Source organism: Aythya marila (genome assembly GCF_965140915.1).
Source record: "Aythya marila genome assembly, chromosome: 5".
NCBI classification, from domain to species: domain Eukaryota; kingdom Metazoa; phylum Chordata; class Aves; order Anseriformes; family Anatidae; genus Aythya; species Aythya marila.
In genome coordinates, this window is record NC_139046.1 from 4,980,509 (window position 1) to 5,000,325 (window position 19,817).

A 19,817-nucleotide genomic window follows, 5' to 3' on the forward strand; every position below is an offset into this window, starting at 1 on the left:
TAGCACTTGGATATTTTTTTCCCCCGTCCTACATACTCCACTATGAAATTAGGCTGATAATAAAAAAAGCAATTGACACGCCACCCCAAAGCAAGCTAACCCTAAGCAGTGTTCTGACATTAAACTCCCTGCTTCTTGATAATCTTAAATGGAGTCACTTTGAAAACTTCAGCTTTGTTTTGCTTCCCAGAACTTGAGGTTAAACCGAGCACCTGGATCCCCAGGATCCTGCAGCCCACGTTTCAGCCCTGCCACCCCATCCCTCGGGGTACAGCCCTTACTAAAATAACTCAGAAGGGCTGGAGTGGGCAACCCCAAGGAGGAACAGGGGCTTTGCCATGGGCAGGCTGATGGTGTCAGGGTGCCTGGGTGGGAGGCCGGCTGCTTTTTATTGAGAAACAACAGTTTCAATCCAGACACCATCAGTGTTTTCATTATTCCTCCACTGGGGGGATTTTTAGAGCAATGCAGACAACTTTTTGGGTGGTTATGAGCAAAATATATATTTATATTTTTATTGGAAATTAATATTCAAAACAATTAAAATGAAATCCTACAGCAGGAACCAGTTCCAGCTGTTCACAAACCACCAAGCGGTAGAAAGACTGTGGGATTTCTTCCTCTTTCCCTCTTTGGAAAACAGATATGTGGATTTCCATGAGTTGTGCTGGGAGAAGGTGAGGAACTGTGAGCTCCAGGAACTAGACTGTATCTCTGAGCAATTGCTTTTATACTGTGCTTAAAGCTGCCCCTAAGTATGCAACTATGTGATTCTTTGAGAAAAAAATGGGTATGTGACTCAGTTAGCTGGTATATAAGGATTAAGAAGGCTTAAAGGCAAGCACACAAACAAAGCCATCCAACGTGGGGACACAAAGGACTGTTTATTTTGTGCCCAAGAAAAAATTATGCTTTGCCAATGAAACATGCATAGGGGTTTACTGAAATCTGAGTCTCTGCGGGGGTCCAGATAGGCATTTCTGCACTAAAGGCAGCAGAATATTAGTTGGGCAAGGTGCCTCCGTGCTCTACCCATTTGGGCCTGCAGTGTTTACGCTGGAGGACACGTTCCTTTATGCCTGCAATGTTTGCAAGGGCACTGTGGGGATTAATTCATCCAAGAGCTGCTGTGTTTCAGGACTCATACAGAAAAGTCATTTTCTTTATGAAAACTGCTCCTGTTTAATCCTCCAGGGCAGTTCTTGAGCTGCCACCTCGAGGCACCAGCTTCGCTTTCACCACCGCTCCCCGCAGATGAGCGCCCAGTGCTGCTTGTGACAATAACTTGTCTGCAAGATATTCAAAAAGATTATTTCTGCCAATGGCTTGAATACTAACAGTCTTAAAAAAATGAAAAGCACTCCACTAGCCAAAAGAAGTGTCTTATATACTTGATATGAACTGGAGAATTTTCACTGATTTCAATAGGCTACAATTCATTCCTTGTATTTTTATATATTTATGCAAGCTCTTCCCTGCATGCCAGAGCATACCACTACTTAACAAGAGTTATAGGAGCCGGCTGCATTCAGGGAACATCATCTTACTGCGTTAAGGAGATCCTGTGTTTTCCTCCCCTCAACCTCCTGCTTAGCAGCAGGCTTAATTGTCCTACCATCTCCTTAGATTGTGAATAATTATCTTCATTTATATTGTTATCTTGAATGTATTTATAGCCTGATTCTTATGGGCCAGCATCACCATCTGTTTCTTCAACAGTTAAATATTCGGGATAGCGAGCGTGCTTTCCACATTATTATGCAAGCAGCTTCCTTGATTAAACCAGCACGATGTGGATAGATTTTGTTATGAAACACTGGCACACTTCTAGGCTCTCTGGCTTCTATTATCAATAACTGCTAGGCTCTGGGAAGACCATCCATTAAATTAAGCCACTTCTAAGCTGCAGCTTGCATTTCAGAGCTTGTGTTAACTGTGATTGATTAATGTAATTTAAGGAAAGATTTCCAATGGGCTATAAAGGCAGTGATGTGATTAGCAGCAAGCTCTGATCTTTCCTAACCCAGCGATAATGTGTTTAGGAGAAAGCAATGGGCTATATATTTCAAGTAGAGCCTGTGACCTCTAAAACATATCTAAGTAATATTTTTTTTTTACATAAAACATTGAATATAGAACATAGACATGTTGTAGGCATAATTATGACACAGTAATACACCATAAACAGGTGAGATATGGGGCTAAAAATGGTCATGAAAACATCATGCTCAGATTGGACATCAGTCATTAAATTAACCACATATTTAATTTTTTTAGTCCCAGTTTTAGACTTCAAGTATTTCAAGAGCCTCAACATTAAGTATTTTAGGTTACATCTTTAGAAGATCCCTGTCACAGAGATATTCAGGAGCATTATACGGAATTTAAAAGAACGAAAATTCACACATCAACGTGAGCGCATTCTCAACAGGCCCAGCAATCTCGCGGGCTTCCTCCCACTGTCCTCAGAAGAACCCGGGGCAGCAGGCAGCACTCAGTACATGAGCTTGGGAATTCCAGGATCATTTTCCTGACAGGAAACCCGAAGAGAGAAAAGCATCTGGCATAAAATGCCCAGTTCAGTCAGGGATAATTCTAACTGAACGTGGCTTCTTGGTACACTGGGGTATTGCTCAGACACGGTAGAGCTAAGGCTGTGTTGTGAGAACGACATTTAAACATATTTGCAGGCAAGGCTGTTTGCATATGCTTTAAAGGTCAGCTGCATTTCCATATTTTGGAAGGGCATATAATGTAACTATAAAATATAATAAGAAGAATGTTAATAACATAAAAACACACAAAATCAGAAGGCAATTTGAATCGGGTCTTGGAGCATTTAATTGCTACAGGGTTTTGTTTGTTTATTTTTTAATGTGTTGGCATCCTCCTCTGCTGCCTTGGCAGTGCTTCCTCCTACTCCAAGAACCCACTGGTTGTGTGCTGGTCCCTTTGCTGTTCCCGCATCCCACATCACCACTACAAGCTTGTTCCTTTTCCTCAGTTTTCCTTGCCAAGAAGAAGCAGCCGACAGGATATCAAAATGGTCGTATGAAGAGTGCAGGGGCTTATACTGAATTATGGGACAGAGTTTGAACAAAAGATATACAGACTTTATGAGGAATATACAGGCTTTGCGAGGAGTTTCCCCTGGGTTTGTCACTGGAGAGTTCCCCTTCTTTACACCTTTCTTGCACTCCCTCTGCAGTGCCTGTATTCCTTGTGTTTCCTCGAAATATACAGAACCCTTCCAGGACACTCCAAGTACTTCAGCTCCTTAAGTTTCCAGTCCTTCTCCACACACATGGACCTTCTCTTCTCAGCTCCATATTCCCGACTCCACTTTGTGACCCAGTTACATTTAGGGCAGCCAGAAGGGGGGCAGGTGCCAGGGCTGTGACAGGAGCAGAAGAGCTCAGGGATTTGCAGAGCTGCTAGTCCAACAACGGGCCAGTGCTGAGGTTTGCTCAGGCGATAGAGCAGATGGTGGCAGCATCTTTTGCTGACACATCTTTTGGTGTCTCACATCATTCCCGTTTATCGTCCAACTCTACCACACAGCTCCACCTTCACAGATCTTAAATAGAAAGGGTGGATGTGGGACAAACAGCACTCCGGCAAAGTACATGAAGAGCATCTAGAAACTAACAGCAGCTCACAGCTCACATAGCTTGTGTTTGGGGCTACAGAGCACACCAGTACGAGCCCTTGAGTTCACTGTGACAACAGCCTACGCTGAAATCTCACTTCATTGAGTGCCCTTGCTGCATATACACACTTCAGGCTCTTTTGCTTGCCTATCTGGCATGAGCAAAACCACAACCCACCAGTTCATAGTTTTTCACTATTTAAAAAAAAATATTTATTTCATTTTCCTGAAAAATGAAATGGGTCCCACGCATTCATTTGGTACAAATACCCTATGACAGATCTTTTGGGGTTGTGATCATGCCGACGCTCCTGGGCACATATAAAAATGCCTGAAGAGCGGCTGATTTTACAAATCTGGTTATTGTGGGGAAAGGAGCTAATGGGTAGGGGAAAGGAGGTTGTTGATGGTAGTGGGATAAACGTTACCTTAGGAATCTCTTTCTCAAGTGATCCCAGATTTGCATCACACTAGCCAACATCTGTTATAAATTCCCTTTTCCCAGAAAAGTAATCAAGTCACAGGAAGTCATATGTCACAACCAATATTCATTAGAACACCTTTTATTAATTAAGCTCTATTTATAGTGCCAAGCTGTTATGACTATTAGTAGTTAACTAATGACAAACTTCACTCACTTGCACACTTGCTCTCATTGGTTTCCAGCTGGATCAACAGTTGCAAGGCCCAGCTGTTTATCCAGAAAATGACAGCTTGTCAAAGGACACCTTCTTTCTTTGGGTATACAGATAATCCTGCTGTCTCTCTCAGCACAGAGCAGCCTTTGTGGATGCTGGTGGATTTACACAAGCTGCTGCTGATGTCGGTGTGTGCTGGGAGCTTTGGGCAGATGCAGCAAACTCTTGGTGTCCTGTATTACTTCTTGCAGACTCACATATTGCCTTTCAGCATGTATCTTTCCTCTCTTTGGTCTGTTTCTGGGTAACAGCTCTTCCATCCACACCAGTAGGTACCTACAGAACCCATTCACACAAACTCACACTAAGAGGCTTTCATGACACGGCTGTTACCAACCAGAAATGCCAAGACCATCAAAGCAAGGCTGCGTATTTCAGAGACATCAAGTAACTTGTAAACAGAAAGTGGTGACCAAGCTTACCTACTGCAGAGCTGGCATCTACCTACAACACAAAGATTTAGGATTATTTAGAACAACTTAACATTTCCTAACCTTGATGGAGTTAAAGCCTCGGTACTGGGTCAAAGTATTTTATTAAATACGGTCATATACAAACTTGCACACATACAAAATACACATTTTTATTTTCTCCAAAACTGAGTAAGATCTTGGTTTCAGTGGCTTGTTATTTTGTGAGGACTTGAGGCGACACAGTGTTTTCACAAACTCTGCAAAATGCTGATGTGACTCTACGATTGAGTCTGAACAGTAATTCACCCCTTCAAAAAAAAAAAAAAAAAAAAAAAGGCTGATGAAGGCAAACCCCAACTGCACTGGCACAATAAACTTTCATGAAAAAGTAACTAAAATAGAAGTAAATCAAATTACACTTTTAGCACTTGGGTCCTTGGGTCTTATCAGTCATCTCCCACAAGGGCTCACCACCTGTGGCCACCAGGCAGAGGCAACCCAGTCCTGGATGCATGGGGTAGCATGGGCAGGTTTGGTATTTCTACCTTTGGTATATTTGCAAGTTTTTATCTTCACTTCCTAATTGCCATTCTCTTGGAGTAAAGAGGTGTAGTTTATGTTTTTGCTTGTTTGGTTGTGGTTTGTTTTGTTGTTTGTTTGTTTGTTTTCCATGACAGTTCTCTTATTTCTGTTGGAGAGCAAGGCTTATTGTATCCTAAAGGGTTACACCTAGCACTTCGGTACATTTACATGCCATCCTAATAGCCTCCTAAGTGATAGCTTCCTATAATTTCCTTCATTTATCCCTGCCCATGGCAGGAGGGATGCATCTAGGTATCCTTAAGATCCCTTCCACCCCAAACCACTCCGTGCTCCTCGGCTTTCCCCTGCCCTCCTCCTGTCCCGCAGCTCCCCGTGAGGGAGCCGCCATGAGGCGCCCCCCTCAGCCTCCTCTACCCGGGGCTGACACCTCCATGGCCGGCCGGGCAGAGCTGCGGGGCGGAGCGGCGGGGAGAAGGACGGCCCCGGTGTGGAGAGGGAGGGAGAAAGGAAGGAAGGAGGCAGGGAGGCAGGAAGGAAGGCGGCTCCGCCATTGCGAGGCTGTGGGAGGCGAGGGGAAGCCGCCATGCCGCTCTACGAGGGGCTGGGCAGCGGCGGGGAGAAGACCGCCGTGGTGATAGACCTGGGCGAGGCTTTCACCAAGTGAGTGTCCCCCCTCCCCGCTTCTGTCGCGACTCGCCGGGGAGGTCATGTCGCGACAGCAGGGCGGTCCTGGCGCCGGGCGGTTGCTTCCGGTGCCCGCTGTCGGGAGAAATAATTAGTAAATAATGAGCTTGGTGTGTTTTTTTTTTTTTTTTTTTCCTTCCACCCCCTTCCTATGGCGGTTTGCTTTGTGTAAAGCCGACCACAGCATTGCTTTCCGATCTCGTGTTTTGGGTTAAAAAAATTAAAAAAGCGACGTCGCACACGGGTGTTGCAGAGCCACCCCCCGTGTCCCGGGCCAGAAGAGGCTGCAAGTGGCCCTGAGGTTTCAGGAGCCTTGCACAAAAGGAAGAAAAAACAACACACAAACAAACAAAAAACATTACATTGCAACAAAACCATCTCTTAATAGACCCTTGTCTTTGTTCTTTTGGGGCATTTACCTGCTCAAAATCCTGGTGCTGTCTCACCCCCCCCGATGAGGTACACTGTAGGAGCAGGGTTTCATCCCCAGACGTGTTTTTGTATTACATTGTACTTGCTTTTTTTTTTGAAATGGTTGTATAATTACATGCTTGAGGCCTGGCTTTGTTACCTGGAGGTCACTGGTTGTGGAAAGGATTTAATAAAACCCAGCCCAGGTGGAGACAAGTAGCTCCCCGAGTGGCCTCCTGTGGCTTTGTCGTGTCACTGATCACAGGCTTTTCCCAAATTTGGGGTGCTTTTGTACTTTTATCCCATATTCTCATACAAAAGCATTTCTCTTGAATAGCATGTTCTTAGGGTCTGTTTCCATCCTTTGTTCTTACAGAAGTGGTGGTAATTTCATTACCTGTGAGTTACCTGTCGTTTTTAAGTATGACTGAAATTAACAGTTCAGAAGTTACTAGGGTGACAGGTAAATGCAACCCTATGCACACACTGGGACTTTTGTATTAAAAGTACTTGAATTCCAGCAGTTTCTAGCTTTCTACTAGTGTTTTCTACTATTGTTTCTTCTGACATTTGTACTTAATCAAATCTTGATTTTCTTTTGTTTTTTTATATGGTTTCTACAATCCATGCTGCCTATGTATTTTAAGGTGTAATCCATTTATGAAAACCAAACAGGTTTCCAAGAATTTCATTTGGGAGTTGTTACTATTTGTATTGTTGTGTTGTATCTAAATTGGATGCTGAGTTCTTGTGTTTTGTCAGGAGTCCTTCAGTGCTGACCAGCCATCAGGAGGTGGTAGTGCCCAAAATTGCCCAGGATAACTGCAAAGGGAGTGCATTACAAAGTATAAAACAAACTGGAAAAAAGCGTCCATGGGCCAGTGCTGGTCAGCAGTGAAATGGGCTGCAGGACCCTTATGATTGCGGTCATCAAGTCTGTCTTCTGTTTCTGCCAAATGTGCAGCCAGCAGGGCGAGGGAGGGGATTGTGGATTAGCTATTTGGAAGAAATTCTTTACTTTGAGGGCAGTGGGGCCCTGGTGCAGGCTGCCCGGAGGAGCTGCGGCTGCCCCATCCCTGGCAGTGCCCAAGGCCAGGCTGGAAGGGGCTGGGGGCAGCCTGGGCTGGCAGGAGGGGTCCCTGCCCATGGCAGGGGACTGTAAGGTCCTTTACAACCCAAACCATCCTGCGATTCAATTAACATCACAAAAAGTGAGGATTTAAAGAGGACATGATGAGTTGGTGCTGCCTGTGTTTACTGAGAGCTTCAGTGAAAACTGGGCTGGTATGGAGGACACAGGAAGGTACTCTGGAAATTTAATAGATGGCAAGGAAGGTTGTAGGGGATTGTTGTCAACAAAAAGTTATATTCAGTGGAAATTAGGAGGCACATCAGAGTTGAGCTTTACAGTCCTTACAGGTATTTCACTTAATGCAGGTGAGAGGGAGTCACTGAAGAGGTATATGATCCTTCTCATTCAAAATAACTAGATAAAAAAGTAATATGTAAAACACCTCCTTGCAGTTACAGAACTTCTCCTAATTACTCTTTGGTTCATAGGCTTGTCTGCTAATAGTGACTTCCAATGATAAAGTTTTCCATGTTTTCTTTTAGGTGCGGTTTTGCAGGAGAAACAGGACCAAGATGCATTATTCCTAGTGAAATAAAGAAACCTGATGTCCCTAAGGTAAACTATTTTAGTTTTGCAATGTTTACTATGTTATAATTTTCAGGGGGAATTTTCAGGTATGTCTTCTGTTCATCATCAGATGTTTTTCATTATAACAGCTGCTATTAAATATTGTAACCAAATAAAAGTAAGTGTGATACCATTGTGTATTAGTTGGTACTCATTGCTCATGCATCTTATTTTGGGGTCATTTATTGAAACATTTCTTTGCCTAACTGTGCTCTTTTTTTAGTAGAGAATGGCAGCTTTGGAAAACTAATGTTGAGATAAGTTACCAGTATGAAAAATTAGTTTGAATAAACTCCAGAGTTTAGTTATAGGGTGAATTGTGACGTGCATTGTTAAGTACATATAGCAAAACAGGCAAGAGTGAGTATTTCTTTATATGTATCAGTTTATATATATTCATATGTATGATTGATCATATCAAAAGAAATATATCTATGTCTAATATTTATGCTGACGATGGATATTTCTTTTCTTTGCAGCCTATCAAAGTTGTCCAGTATAATATTAATACAGAAGAGCTATATTCATATCTGAAGGAATTTATTCATATGTTGTATTTCAGGTAAGGGAAACGTGGATGTTAATTATTCATGCCTTCTGCAGCTTTTTTCTGAGTGCATCTAGAGGTATTCAGGTGTCACTATAGACTTCTGTCTAGTTGAGTAGGAAAATATAAGATCTTGCAGGTAGCTTTGTGGTTGTATTCTTGCCAGAGAAATTTAGTGGTGCTGAGATTTGGGTTATATTACAAAGAGTTAGGGGTCTGCAGCATCAGTTTCTCTCTAGAAATAAAATATGTTTGGTAATTTGCCTTTTAACTGTGGAACTCATAAAGGAGTAGATGGGGAAGTCATTACCTGAGGAGTTGTACTGATTTTGGTAAGATGGAAGCTCATCCTACATCAGTGCAGAACTCATTGCCACATCACCATGGTTTTAAGGAGAAATCTTAACATATAGGACACTCTTGCCTGATTAATACATGTTTTTATTGTATTTTTAGTATCAGTGAATAATGAATTCGGAGCTGGTAATTTTCTCTTTATCTCCAGTCTGTACTTTTATGCAGCTCATGCAGCAAATGAGTATTTAATGTCTGTGCCTCAGATCTCCAGTGTTGGGTACTTTTTTGTATCCCTTATTATTGATTTGTAATTGAAATCAGGACATTTGTATCCTCTCTTTTATGGCTATACTGTATGACACTGGACAAGCCATTAATGACTACTGTGCATGCCTATTTTTGCATTTCTTTATGTTGCTTTAGAAATGTATAACCTTTGCAGCTACAGGCTGCTGGCAGAGAGCTCTATTACATGCTTTCTATAACTTGATTTCCTAACTTTCTATTGGGAATTTGTTTTTTATACTTTAAATTTGGGAACAAGACTTTTAGATCTGCCATGGAAAATGCTATCTAAATGCAAATTATGATTTTCAGCAGAACGGAATATAAAGGTAGGGCTTGTAATATGCGCATAAACTTGCCAGTTTTGTTTTACACATCTTGCCTTTTTCAGACATCTGCTGGTGAATCCCAGAGACCGTCGTGTTGTGATCATAGAATCTGTCCTCTGCCCTTCACACTTCAGAGACACACTCACAAGAGTCCTTTTCAAGCATTTTGAGGTATGTGTTTCACTAAACTACTGTATGTGCTAAGCATAGCACTTGACAGTAGAAATCTTACAGATGATCACTACAGTATGTGGACAAAGACATAGAAATAACGCCAGAAGAATGAGAGAGAGATAAAGAAGATGAAAAAAATCTGATGGTCATCTGGGGAGGTGAAGCTTGGAGATCAAACTAAAGCACCTTAAAAAGGCTGCAAAAACCAGCAGCTATTAAGAATATGAAAGGTTTCTCTGGCTTGTATGAAAATACAGCTCACATCATGCTGTTCCAGACAGATCCAATAATTTCTATTGAGCCCTGCCGGAAGCCAGAATTTATATTTAAACACTTCTTAGTGCTCTGTCATCAAATCCCATGACTTTTATCAGAGTCAATATCTTTGTCTAGCACATGATCTTTGGCTGTACTCATTTAGAAATGAGAGCTTACCTGAAATTCATTATCTCCTCAGCTTAATGAGTCTTTTTGATAGAGTCAAGAAAAATCCGAACCTATCTCTTGTTTAGTTCTAAAGTAAAATGTATTGGAAGGTGGTTCCATAACTTTTCCAATTCAAATAGAACAAAAGTTGAAATTCTTCTATAAAAAGCAGTAAAAGTAGTTTGTCTGCAGTGCTCCTCCACGACGATTCCACAACACAATTTAATAGCTGAAGTTGAAATTCTGCATCATTCTTTCCCGTGATGGATACAATTTTCTGACTTGAATTCACTGAAATACTTGTATGTGTTTTTGGCCCAGTCCTTCTGTCTCAAATCCCTTTCTGGGGAAAAAAAATGTCCCCAATAAAGCAAATGCACGCAGACTTGGTTGTCTAAAGTGACTCATGACTTGGAGAATTATATTTTGATGGAGAGGCTTTGTAGCATGTTAAGAAGCCAGTTAATACTGAAGTGAGGTTAATTCTCTCTGGCTAATACTTCCATCTGGTGCAACGCATAAGAGTGGCATTTTAATACACGGTCAATATTATAACTTGTCTCTGGGCCAAGCACCAGTAATGTTGCCCTTTAATGCAGGCTTTATTGAAATTGCTTCTTTAATTCACGCTTCAAGGCATGATATTCAGTAAAGGAACAGTCACAGTCTAGGAAATTTGTTTTGTAGAATTCTAGAGGAAGAAAGTAATTCTTATGTAATCATGACTTGAGTTTCCACGTAGCTTTGGGAAAAGCATTTTAAATCGCTTCTTCTGGGAGATTGTGTGCACAGCATGTTGTAGGGCACACTTTCATGGTTTTTCGGTCACCTTTAATCACATCTTCAAATCTTTATGCAGCATTTCAAGTAGTCATGTTTGTTTCTCTAGTTTCTTTTCAAATGACAATAGGAAATCTGAACTATGACTTAAGATTAATTCCATAATTAACACTTTCCTTATGAGTCCATTCCAAGATAAAATATTACTGAAGTGCCTTGTATGTACCATGAAATAGATGAATATAGATCTTACTACCCTGTTGTATTTTATTAATTACTACATGACCTTAAAAACTAAACTAAAAATTTATATCTCAAGATACAATTACTTGATTTTGATTTTAATATAACATTTAGGGAAAGCATCATTGCTTTAGGTGTTTCATGTTGTTTGTATTTTTCCCTCTCCTGTCAATTGCCGTCTTGGTTTCCACGTAGGTACCTTCTGTATTGTTTGCTCCAAGTCATCTGATGTCTCTCCTGACACTTGGGATCAATTCTGCCATGGTGCTGGACTGCGGATATAAAGAAAGCTTGGTGCTGCCTGTATCCTTTAATAATACAGAACGAAAATTTTCAGCAGTAAAGCTATTATGACAAGCTGCTATTTTATAGGCTTTCAAGTGTGATAAAAAATAATACAAACAGATTGGCCAATGCAGCTTTTAGTTATAAGATATCATGACTTGGGGAATCTTTTCACAGCTGACGTGTTAAGTCCGAGTTCCACCGAAGCTTGGGAAAGGTGGTATGGGATTCTTAGGTGGTTCATGACTCTATTTTTTATATATTAGTATTTAGTTTTGGAGAAAGGTAGCTAATATAAGAAAACGTTGGGGAGAAGCAGCAGTTCCAGCAGACTGAAAACTCGTGCCAAAAAAGGAGAATTTCCTGATCTTCGTGTAGATATATGAGGGAATTCCAATTCTGAGCTGCTGGGGTTCTCTGCCTTTGGGAGGAAAGGCTATCCACAAGTAAGTTCACCGTTACACATCCCAGGCTACTGTTGATTGATTTGTGGAAGTTACCCTTTGATCAGTGACGAAAGATTCCTACTGAACATTGCTTAAATCATAGCTGTTGCTCTGCCAGTATTCCATGTTTAAGTTACCACTTTGTGGCTTTTGTTGATGTAGTAAAAGTTGTGGAAACCTGATCTACTTCAGCCTGTATTTAAAAGAATCTAGCTGAAGGGAGTCAATAGTGTCCCTTAAGCATAATACAGAGAATTGTCCCGAGTTAATAGCTGTCTTTACCTAACTTAATTTGCAATGTTCTAGGGAGCTGGAATATCAGTTGTTGGAACAGTGCACAGTTGATACAGGATTAGCCAAAGGACAAAGCCTTCCGTCTGTGATGGGTAAGGTCTGTTTGCTGCAGTGTAAGTGCTGTGAGCTTGCACTGGGGAAAGGGGATTAATACTGACAGTGAATTAAAAGATATGCATATAGTATTCATCGTATCTTACATGATCATCTCTTATGATTTCTTTCCATATTAAATGAGTATATTACTTCTCTAGTAAGCTACTCATAACACTAAGTTTAAATGAAAGCCCAGATAAAAGGTCTGTAGTGTTTTTTCAGTCTCTTTTGAGAGTAGGCTAACTTTTTCTGTTCATTATATTCTTCTACTTAGAAATCTTTAAAGGCTGCTGTCCAAGTGGAACTGTCATAAACGTAACTCAAAGTTAGTTTGTTAAATTCTCTTTCTACTTGAAAAATTTTTGTTCTAACTGATTTTTCTGTTCTTGCTGCAGGCTCCGTTCCAGAAGACATAGTAGAAGATATAAAAGGTAAAACTTTCTATTTTGTGAAGCTCTAGTTTATTAAATTGTGCAGTAGAGGAGAGAATGGTAATAACAAGCACACAGAACTTTGTATTCAGGTACTTATTTTGGCTTCTCTGTTTATTGTATTTCTTACCTGCCAAAAGGACTTGCCTTGTTCTCCCTCTTTAAAAGCGAACAGAAAACTACGTTGAAATCCTCTTTCAGGTTTAGCCTTTGTGTTGTCCAGAGAGCTCATATTTTGGTGGAGTAGTGCAGTAGGAGTGTTAACACAATTATATATCCTATGATCAGCAGGTCAGGTTAACTTGGTGTTGCTTTTTTTTTTTTTTTTTTTTTAACTACCAACACTTTGTGTATGAATGTGTACAGTCTGCACTGCACATGGTACAAAGTTAGCAGATCTAATTTCAAAAATTCCCATCGTAGAAATGTTTTGCTTGTAAATGCAACATTTAAGTAATTTTAATATCATGAAATATGAATGTTTTAAACTGATTTTGTGTAGAAATTAACAAAGGGTCTATTTGCCTCAAGATTAACTTTGCAAAAAAAAAAATCAAGTGTGTATAAAAGACATCTTGATATGTTAATAAGTAGGCAGGAGGAGTTGAGGACTACATTTACATCAAAAGAAAATAAGATATCTCTTTAGGCAGAACTTAAATGGGCTCCTATGTAATGTTTCATGTGATATAAAAATAGTTATAATTGCAGAAGGTGATAACTAATATCTATCTTCTGGACCAAATTAGGAAGAAATCCATCAGTGAAATGTAAAATAACTGAAATACAGCTGGTGCTTTGTCAAATGGAAGCTCCTTTTCTAATTCCTGGACTTGGAACACAGTTTCCTGATTGGTTCTGGTTTTGATGCAATCTCTTGGAATCAGATAATAATGTGTTAGGGTTGAAATTAGGATTGCTTGTGTATTAAGGGTTGTTTCTTTGTGTCAACCATTTATGAAGAAGATTCTTATTATATGCATATTATTATTATTATATGCATTGATTCTTTTAATATAGCACAAATTAATAGTAGTAGGCATACAAATAAAATTGTGGTCTGTCAGTGCTGCTTAGAGGAAAAAAAAATACTTCTGGATTTCTTAGGAAGCTGAAGAGTTGCACTAGGAAAAATAATGATCAGTGATTGTTTAAAAGAAAAAAAAATACGATGTCGTATTTGAAGCCATAGTGCAAGACCAGGAATGGTGTGTTCGACAATGGAATTCAATCCCTGCCACCTTGTGGTAACTGAAAACATGATTAATAGCATCTTTTCTCTTCAAATCTTACGTAGCTTGTTTGAGAAAGAAATCTTGCCTGTTCTTGCATAGTTCTGGTGTCAGTTTCACTTAAATATATGATCTAGATACATCTGAATTCAGATGGAAGTGTAGAGGCTTGTGTTGTGTTTTTTGTTTGTTTGCTTTTTTGTTTTGTTTTGTTTTCTACCAGCAGAGCCTAAAATGTGTTCTCTAAGTTGAGCAGAATTGTCTGTTTTATTGATGAAAGGTTCCAACAAAGTCTCTCTTCTGCCCCTTGTTTTCTTATACAAAGTTCGCACTTGTTTTGTGAGTGATCTCCAGCGTGGGCTGAAGATCCAAGCAGCCAAGTTCAACATTGATGGCAGTGCTGAGGTGGGTGGAGAATGAAACTTACCCTGGTCTTTTGAAGTGGACGTAGCCATTTTGGCCTTTAAAACAATGCTCGTGTTTTTATTTCTAGCGTCCTCCGCCACCTCCAGATGTGGACTATCCTTTAGACGGAGAAAAGATTCTCCATGTAGTTGGCCCCATCAGGTGAGAAATACTGTAGTGAAGCGTTTGTCTTTAGGAGGACATTGTTTTGACTCTGAGAGCACATAAATCTTTATAAAACTGAATTGTAATGAAGCACTTGCATTTGGGAAGCACTTTCTGCTTCCCAAAGAGCTCACAACTGAAGATGAGCCAGCAGATGAGAGGGGTGGGGGAAAACAGAAATGGAGCATGAAAGCACGATGGCGAGACAGGTTTAAGTGGAGTGAATGAGACTGTTGCCTCCCCTTTGGCACTGCCTGGTGCATGCGCTGCATGACAGAAGAAGCTGTGATGTTGTGCTGTCGGCAGGAAGTCTGTAGTTATTTCCAGCCCTGCTGTTAGCTCATGGGGTAGCATTGCTTCTCATTAACACTCATTTCCTGTCCTTTCAACAGAGACTCAGTTGTGGAAATACTGTTTGAACAGGATAATGAAGAGACATCTGTTGCCACTTTGATCTTAGATTCGCTCATTCAGGTATCTTTATCTTCTGAACAATTGCTCGAGCGTCTCCAGAGTTAGGGAAGCTGCTCTTAGAAATGTTTCTTTTTAGTGTGATGCCCCCCTGACTGCAGGTTAGTTGGTTTCAAAATCTCAGCACAGCGTGACTCCTCGGTTCTGCCACATGATGAATTACTGTGGGGCAGCAAGGCACCGTGTGTCATCCGCTCTGTGATTGTTTTCGTGCTCCTGGGTGTACAGCAATTTATTTAGAACAGCTTTCAGTCGAGAAAAGAAGCAACACAGTGCTTGTTCCTCAGCAAAAGGGAGAACCTAGCTTGCGTTTATTTTGGTGGTGAAGCTCTGTACATACCTATATGCATACAGACAAAGGAGTAGCTAATGCCTTGTTGTTACAAGAATTACACTGCTTGAACCAAAGTAACAGGTATTCTATTTCTTCGTTTTTCAAGGTGTTTTGCTCACATTTAGACTTCCTGCCTCCTGCAGACTGCTTATTTGCCTGAGATAGAATAAAGTGAATTTGGGCATCTCTGTTACAGGCAGTATTTTAGAAATATTATGGAAAGTTTTCTCAGCATATACAAACACTTTATTTCTAACTAGATTTAAGAAAAAAATGATTAGAAAACGAAAATAAATGGAAATTTTCATTATGATGCATTGTAAATTTCATTTCCTTCCTGTAGTTACTAATGTCATTTAAATTAGTTCGCTGAGACTTACTTTACTGGAGAGTGACAGACTTTGATGGCATGACAACCATTTCAGTTACAGCTCCTGATGTTTAACAAGATCCGTTCCTGGATCTGTTCCCTCCCCTCTCTACCTCCAGGCCTTTACCTTGCATCGTTCTTTGGCTTTCAAAGACAAATGTTAAATTTTAAAAATGTCAAAGAGTGTCCAGTTTCTTCTGCTGGACAAGAGGAGCACAGAGCTCTGGCAATGGATTTTTTTCAAAGGGACTGTACAAATCTGCTTGTTGAAGGGCAGAACTGACAAAGCTTGGTTTTCTTGTGCCTTTGTGTCTTCATGTTGGATTAACTGATACAAAGGCAAGCTCTAGCTTTTCTGCCACGGAGGCTTCTGTAGCATCTTTTTCCTGTATGAAGCTAAAAAGAGTCAAGCTCACGTTTAACGCTTTTCTCTCCAAGAGCACTGGTTGAGGTTTTGTGTGTCTCTTCTGGCACATCTTCTCCCAGAACTCAGGGGAATCAGTCACTGATACCTCTGTCCTCTCTTGTCCTGGCCCGTCTCAGCTACAGGGCTTTACAGTGACTCACGGCGTGCTCATGCAGGCTTCAACTGGGCAGGTCCTTGAACCTGGTTTTCTTTGAAAATGTGGGTAAAAAATGATGTAGATTGTTTTTCAGAGAAGTAATAGAAAACAGTGATTGAAATGCATAGGAAATCTAGCTGAATTACTAAGACACCTTTGAATGCTTACACATGCAATTTCAATGAGTGTTGTGGGTTTTTTTAATGCGTTTTTTGTTTTAATTCTCTTTTGCTTTAGTGTCCAATAGACACCAGGAAGCAGCTGGCAGAGAACTTGGTAGTTATCGGCGGCACTGCCATGTTGCCAGGATTCCTGCACAGACTCATGGCTGAAATCAGGTACCTGGTAGAGAAACCAAAATACAAAGAAGCGCTCGCCACTAAAACCTTCAGAATTCACACTCCGCCTGCCAAACCCAACTGCGTGGCGTGGCTGGGAGGTAAGAACGAAACTGACTGTTAAGCACAGGTACAAAATGGATAAACAAACCTCCAGGGTGGGATTTGTCATGAATAAAGGGCAGTAAAATTTAGGTGAACTATTGAAAGTAAGCTGCACCTGAGCTCTGTGGAATTGTTCTGCCCTCCTGGAAGAAATCGTGCAGGCTGCAGCTCCCTCGGGGACACTTGGAGGGCAGAATGGCACCGAGGTTTGCGGGAGCTTTAAGCAGGTGACGGTGCAATTTGAACCAGCGCTGAGTTGATTCGAGTGCAGTGCATGGCTACTGCCATGGGGTGGCACCAGTGAAGAAATTAGGGAGAGCAGAGAGAGACCTGCAGCCTGCACGAAGATCTCGTTTGAAAAAGGAGGAGCTGCCAGCTGTAGCAGGGCTCTTAACCTGCCTCTGAAGCTCCAGGGTGCCAATAACAAGTGCTTCAACTGTGCAGTGGAGTTTGGATGCAATACAGACAGGACAGGGAAAAAAGCATGGTCAAGAAGAGCTTTGCATTGCTAGCAACTCTTTCCAGGAGGATTCTCAGACTGGAAAGAATTCTTGCTTCTCTAAAGTTCTGGTTAGTAAGCTGAGACCATCCATTATGTATGAGGAACTCATTTTGGTTTTATTTCTGTATACTTTTGGTACGTGTTCATCATATTTTAGTTTTAAAACTTTTTGAGCCTCATTTTAGGATTAGCAAACAGGAATGATTTATATGCACCAGGTTCTCTGACACTTTCACTGGCAGTGCTAATCAGCCGCTGTGCTCTAAATCTTCTCACAGCTTGGGGGAATTTCTTGTGCTGCATCCTTTTTTGGGAGAGGAAATCTCCTTAAACGCATGAGGGTTTGTTTGAAGGGCTTAACATCAAAACTTGTAGAAGGCTTATCATAAGAAGGGGGTCAACTGGGCCAGTTTGTTCTCAGCAGAAACTATTTTTTTTTGTTGTTTTCACTTAGTTTCAAAGGACATTATTGGAAGCAATTTGAGACTGGCTGGGCTACTAAAAAGGAAAGTGACTAGAGCCTTTCATTCCTTTATTTTTTTCAGCTTTGTCCAAAATAAATAAGATTTGTGATGAGAAGTAGGAAAAGAAATCCAGTACAACAAATAAATGCTTTTTTTTTTTTTTTTTTTTTTCCTCAATGTAGGGGCCATTTTTGGAGCACTTCAGGACATCCTTGGGAGCCGCTCTGTGTCCAAAGAGTATTACAGCCAGACGGGCCGCATACCTGACTGGTGCTGTCTCAATAATCCTCCACTGGAAATGATGTTTGATGTTGGAAAAGCTCCCCCACCGCTGATGAAGAGGGCTTTCTCCACTGAGAAATAAGCACCTAAGTGCTGCGCAAGGATTCTCCTCATCTATTTCAAGTACACACAAGCACACACACATTGGGAACTCTCTTTTTTTTTGTATTAAGTAATTTATGTAACACTTCAGTATGACCAATGTGGATGGTTTTGGGTAGTAGCATGCTACGTACTAACGCTGTATTTAAAACCATGTCCGGTTGTTGTTCAGAAAATTAACTTTGGCAACTACTACGCTATCCTGTCCTCTTCTGAAAAAATGTGTAGTGATGAGGTGTAGCTTACTGAGTTCTGTTTGTACAGTAAATGACATGGTTGAGATTTGTTTTAAGATATTTTGATTTAAAGTTTGCTCAGAAGAATAACGGACAGGCTCCTTTGGGAAACATCTGTCAAAGCTTTTCTGCCACATTCTGTACGAAGTATTCCACCCCTGAATCACCTGTGAGGACTGTTAGGAAATGGTTTGGGGCTGCTTAGCAAAGGTGCTGGAACAATATTTCCCCTGCACAGAGAGTCCTGCTTGCAGAGTTTTAGCAGAGAATTCTTCTGCCTGTAATTCTCAGCTAACAGCTCCCCCAGTGCCTCTCCTCCAAGAAAGGATTCAAATGTGTAAGAATGATGAACAGGCATATGAGGAAATCTTGAACCTGTTATTGAAATGCCCAGTTCAGGAGTCACTCCTTTGCCCTCCTTTCTCCCATCAGAAATATTAAAACCTTATTGTACTGCAACAATAAGTATTAAATGAAAATACACTACAGAGAGTTAATTGCTTCAGGAAATGATGTACATTTTGACATAAACACCGTATTTGGGAAAGAAGCTTGTTGTAGCTGATTTCTCCATGATGTCTGCTAACTACCTGCTGGGGTTCTCATAGCACATTTCTAAAATTTAAGCATATGTTAAAAGAAATATTCTGGTGGTGAACCTGAACAAGAGGCAGCATTTAAATAAGCTTCTGCATGACTTTGCCGTTCTGTTTCAGATGTTTTATTTTAGCATGTGGGGTTATTTGACACACGGTAGTTAAGATAAAAAGAAACATCTCCTGTTTTTGAAATTAAAGAAAAAAAAGAAAGGAATCACTGCTTAAAGTGTTACAATATGTCACGGGGGAGATTTTACTGGTTGGTAACAGTCCGATAAGCATTAGAACAAAGGATTTCTTTCCAGTGGTGTTGGCAGCTGTATCTTTAAATCACCTTCTTCCTACTTCAGATGAGCTGCTTGGCTGTCGTACAGGAAACAGGAAAATAAACAGACGTTGCCGTGAGCAGGTCTCAGTGCTTGTTTTACATTCCCGGGACGAAGCTGTTTTTTAGCGGTGATTTCTCAGCCCTCAGAGCACGATGGGGCCTGGCCGGTGCCTCTTTGAACTGACATGAGAGCCTCCGGTCCAAGCACTGGGTTCCCAGGTGAAGCAGGTTGTGATCACCATGCACAGGAGTTTGTTTTCCCGTGGCAGCTTGTGGACAGTAAGAGTCTGCTGTGACAGAAATGGGTTCTCCAAAATGCACTGTGGGGTTTTACCTCTCAGGCCACAGCCTGGACTCAGACCAATGGGTTAAACACTATCAATAGCTGCCTGCATTCCCATACTGTGAGGTATTTGCAGTCTTTTATTTCTCAGAGTTCTTTTCTTGCTTGCTTCTGTAAACCTCCAGTGGTTTAATGGTTTAATATCCTTGGGGCTGCTTGTTGCTGAGCAGATTCTTGAAATACCAGCGTTTCCCCTCATTTTCTTATGGGTTCAGTACCTTCGCTCTAACTGTTCTTGTTCCAGCTTA

At 41.0% G+C, this 19,817-nt stretch overlaps 1 protein-coding gene across 1 annotated transcript; it reads left to right on the plus strand.

The window, feature by feature from the left end:
* Window positions 1-5,838: 5,838 nt before the first annotated feature.
* On the plus strand, window positions 5,839-19,303 carry ACTR10 (actin related protein 10). Its single transcript, XM_082761223.1, has 13 exons — window positions 5,839-5,963; window positions 8,013-8,085; window positions 8,577-8,659; window positions 9,618-9,726; window positions 11,374-11,481; window positions 11,842-11,909; window positions 12,216-12,295; window positions 12,695-12,730; window positions 14,288-14,367; window positions 14,456-14,529; window positions 14,925-15,006; window positions 16,508-16,709; window positions 17,862-19,303. The coding sequence occupies exons 1-13, from the start codon at window positions 5,887-5,889 to the stop codon at window positions 18,041-18,043; spliced, it is 1,254 nt and encodes a 417-aa protein (XP_082617349.1). The 5' UTR covers window positions 5,839-5,886; the 3' UTR covers window positions 18,044-19,303.
* The last annotated feature ends 514 nt before the right edge of the window (window positions 19,304-19,817 follow it).

Bases quoted from the DNA above. Each gene is read 5' to 3' on its own strand.
- ACTR10 (XM_082761223.1), top strand. From the start codon at position 5,887: ATGCCGCTCTACGAGGGGCTGGGCAGCGGCGGGGAGAAGACCGCCGTG. The intron at 14,368-14,455 runs GTGGGTGGAGAA...TTTTATTTCTAG, and splicing joins ACATTGATGGCAGTGCTGAG to CGTCCTCCGCCACCTCCAGA. The intron at 14,530-14,924 runs GTGAGAAATACT...TCCTTTCAACAG, and splicing joins CATGTAGTTGGCCCCATCAG to AGACTCAGTTGTGGAAATAC.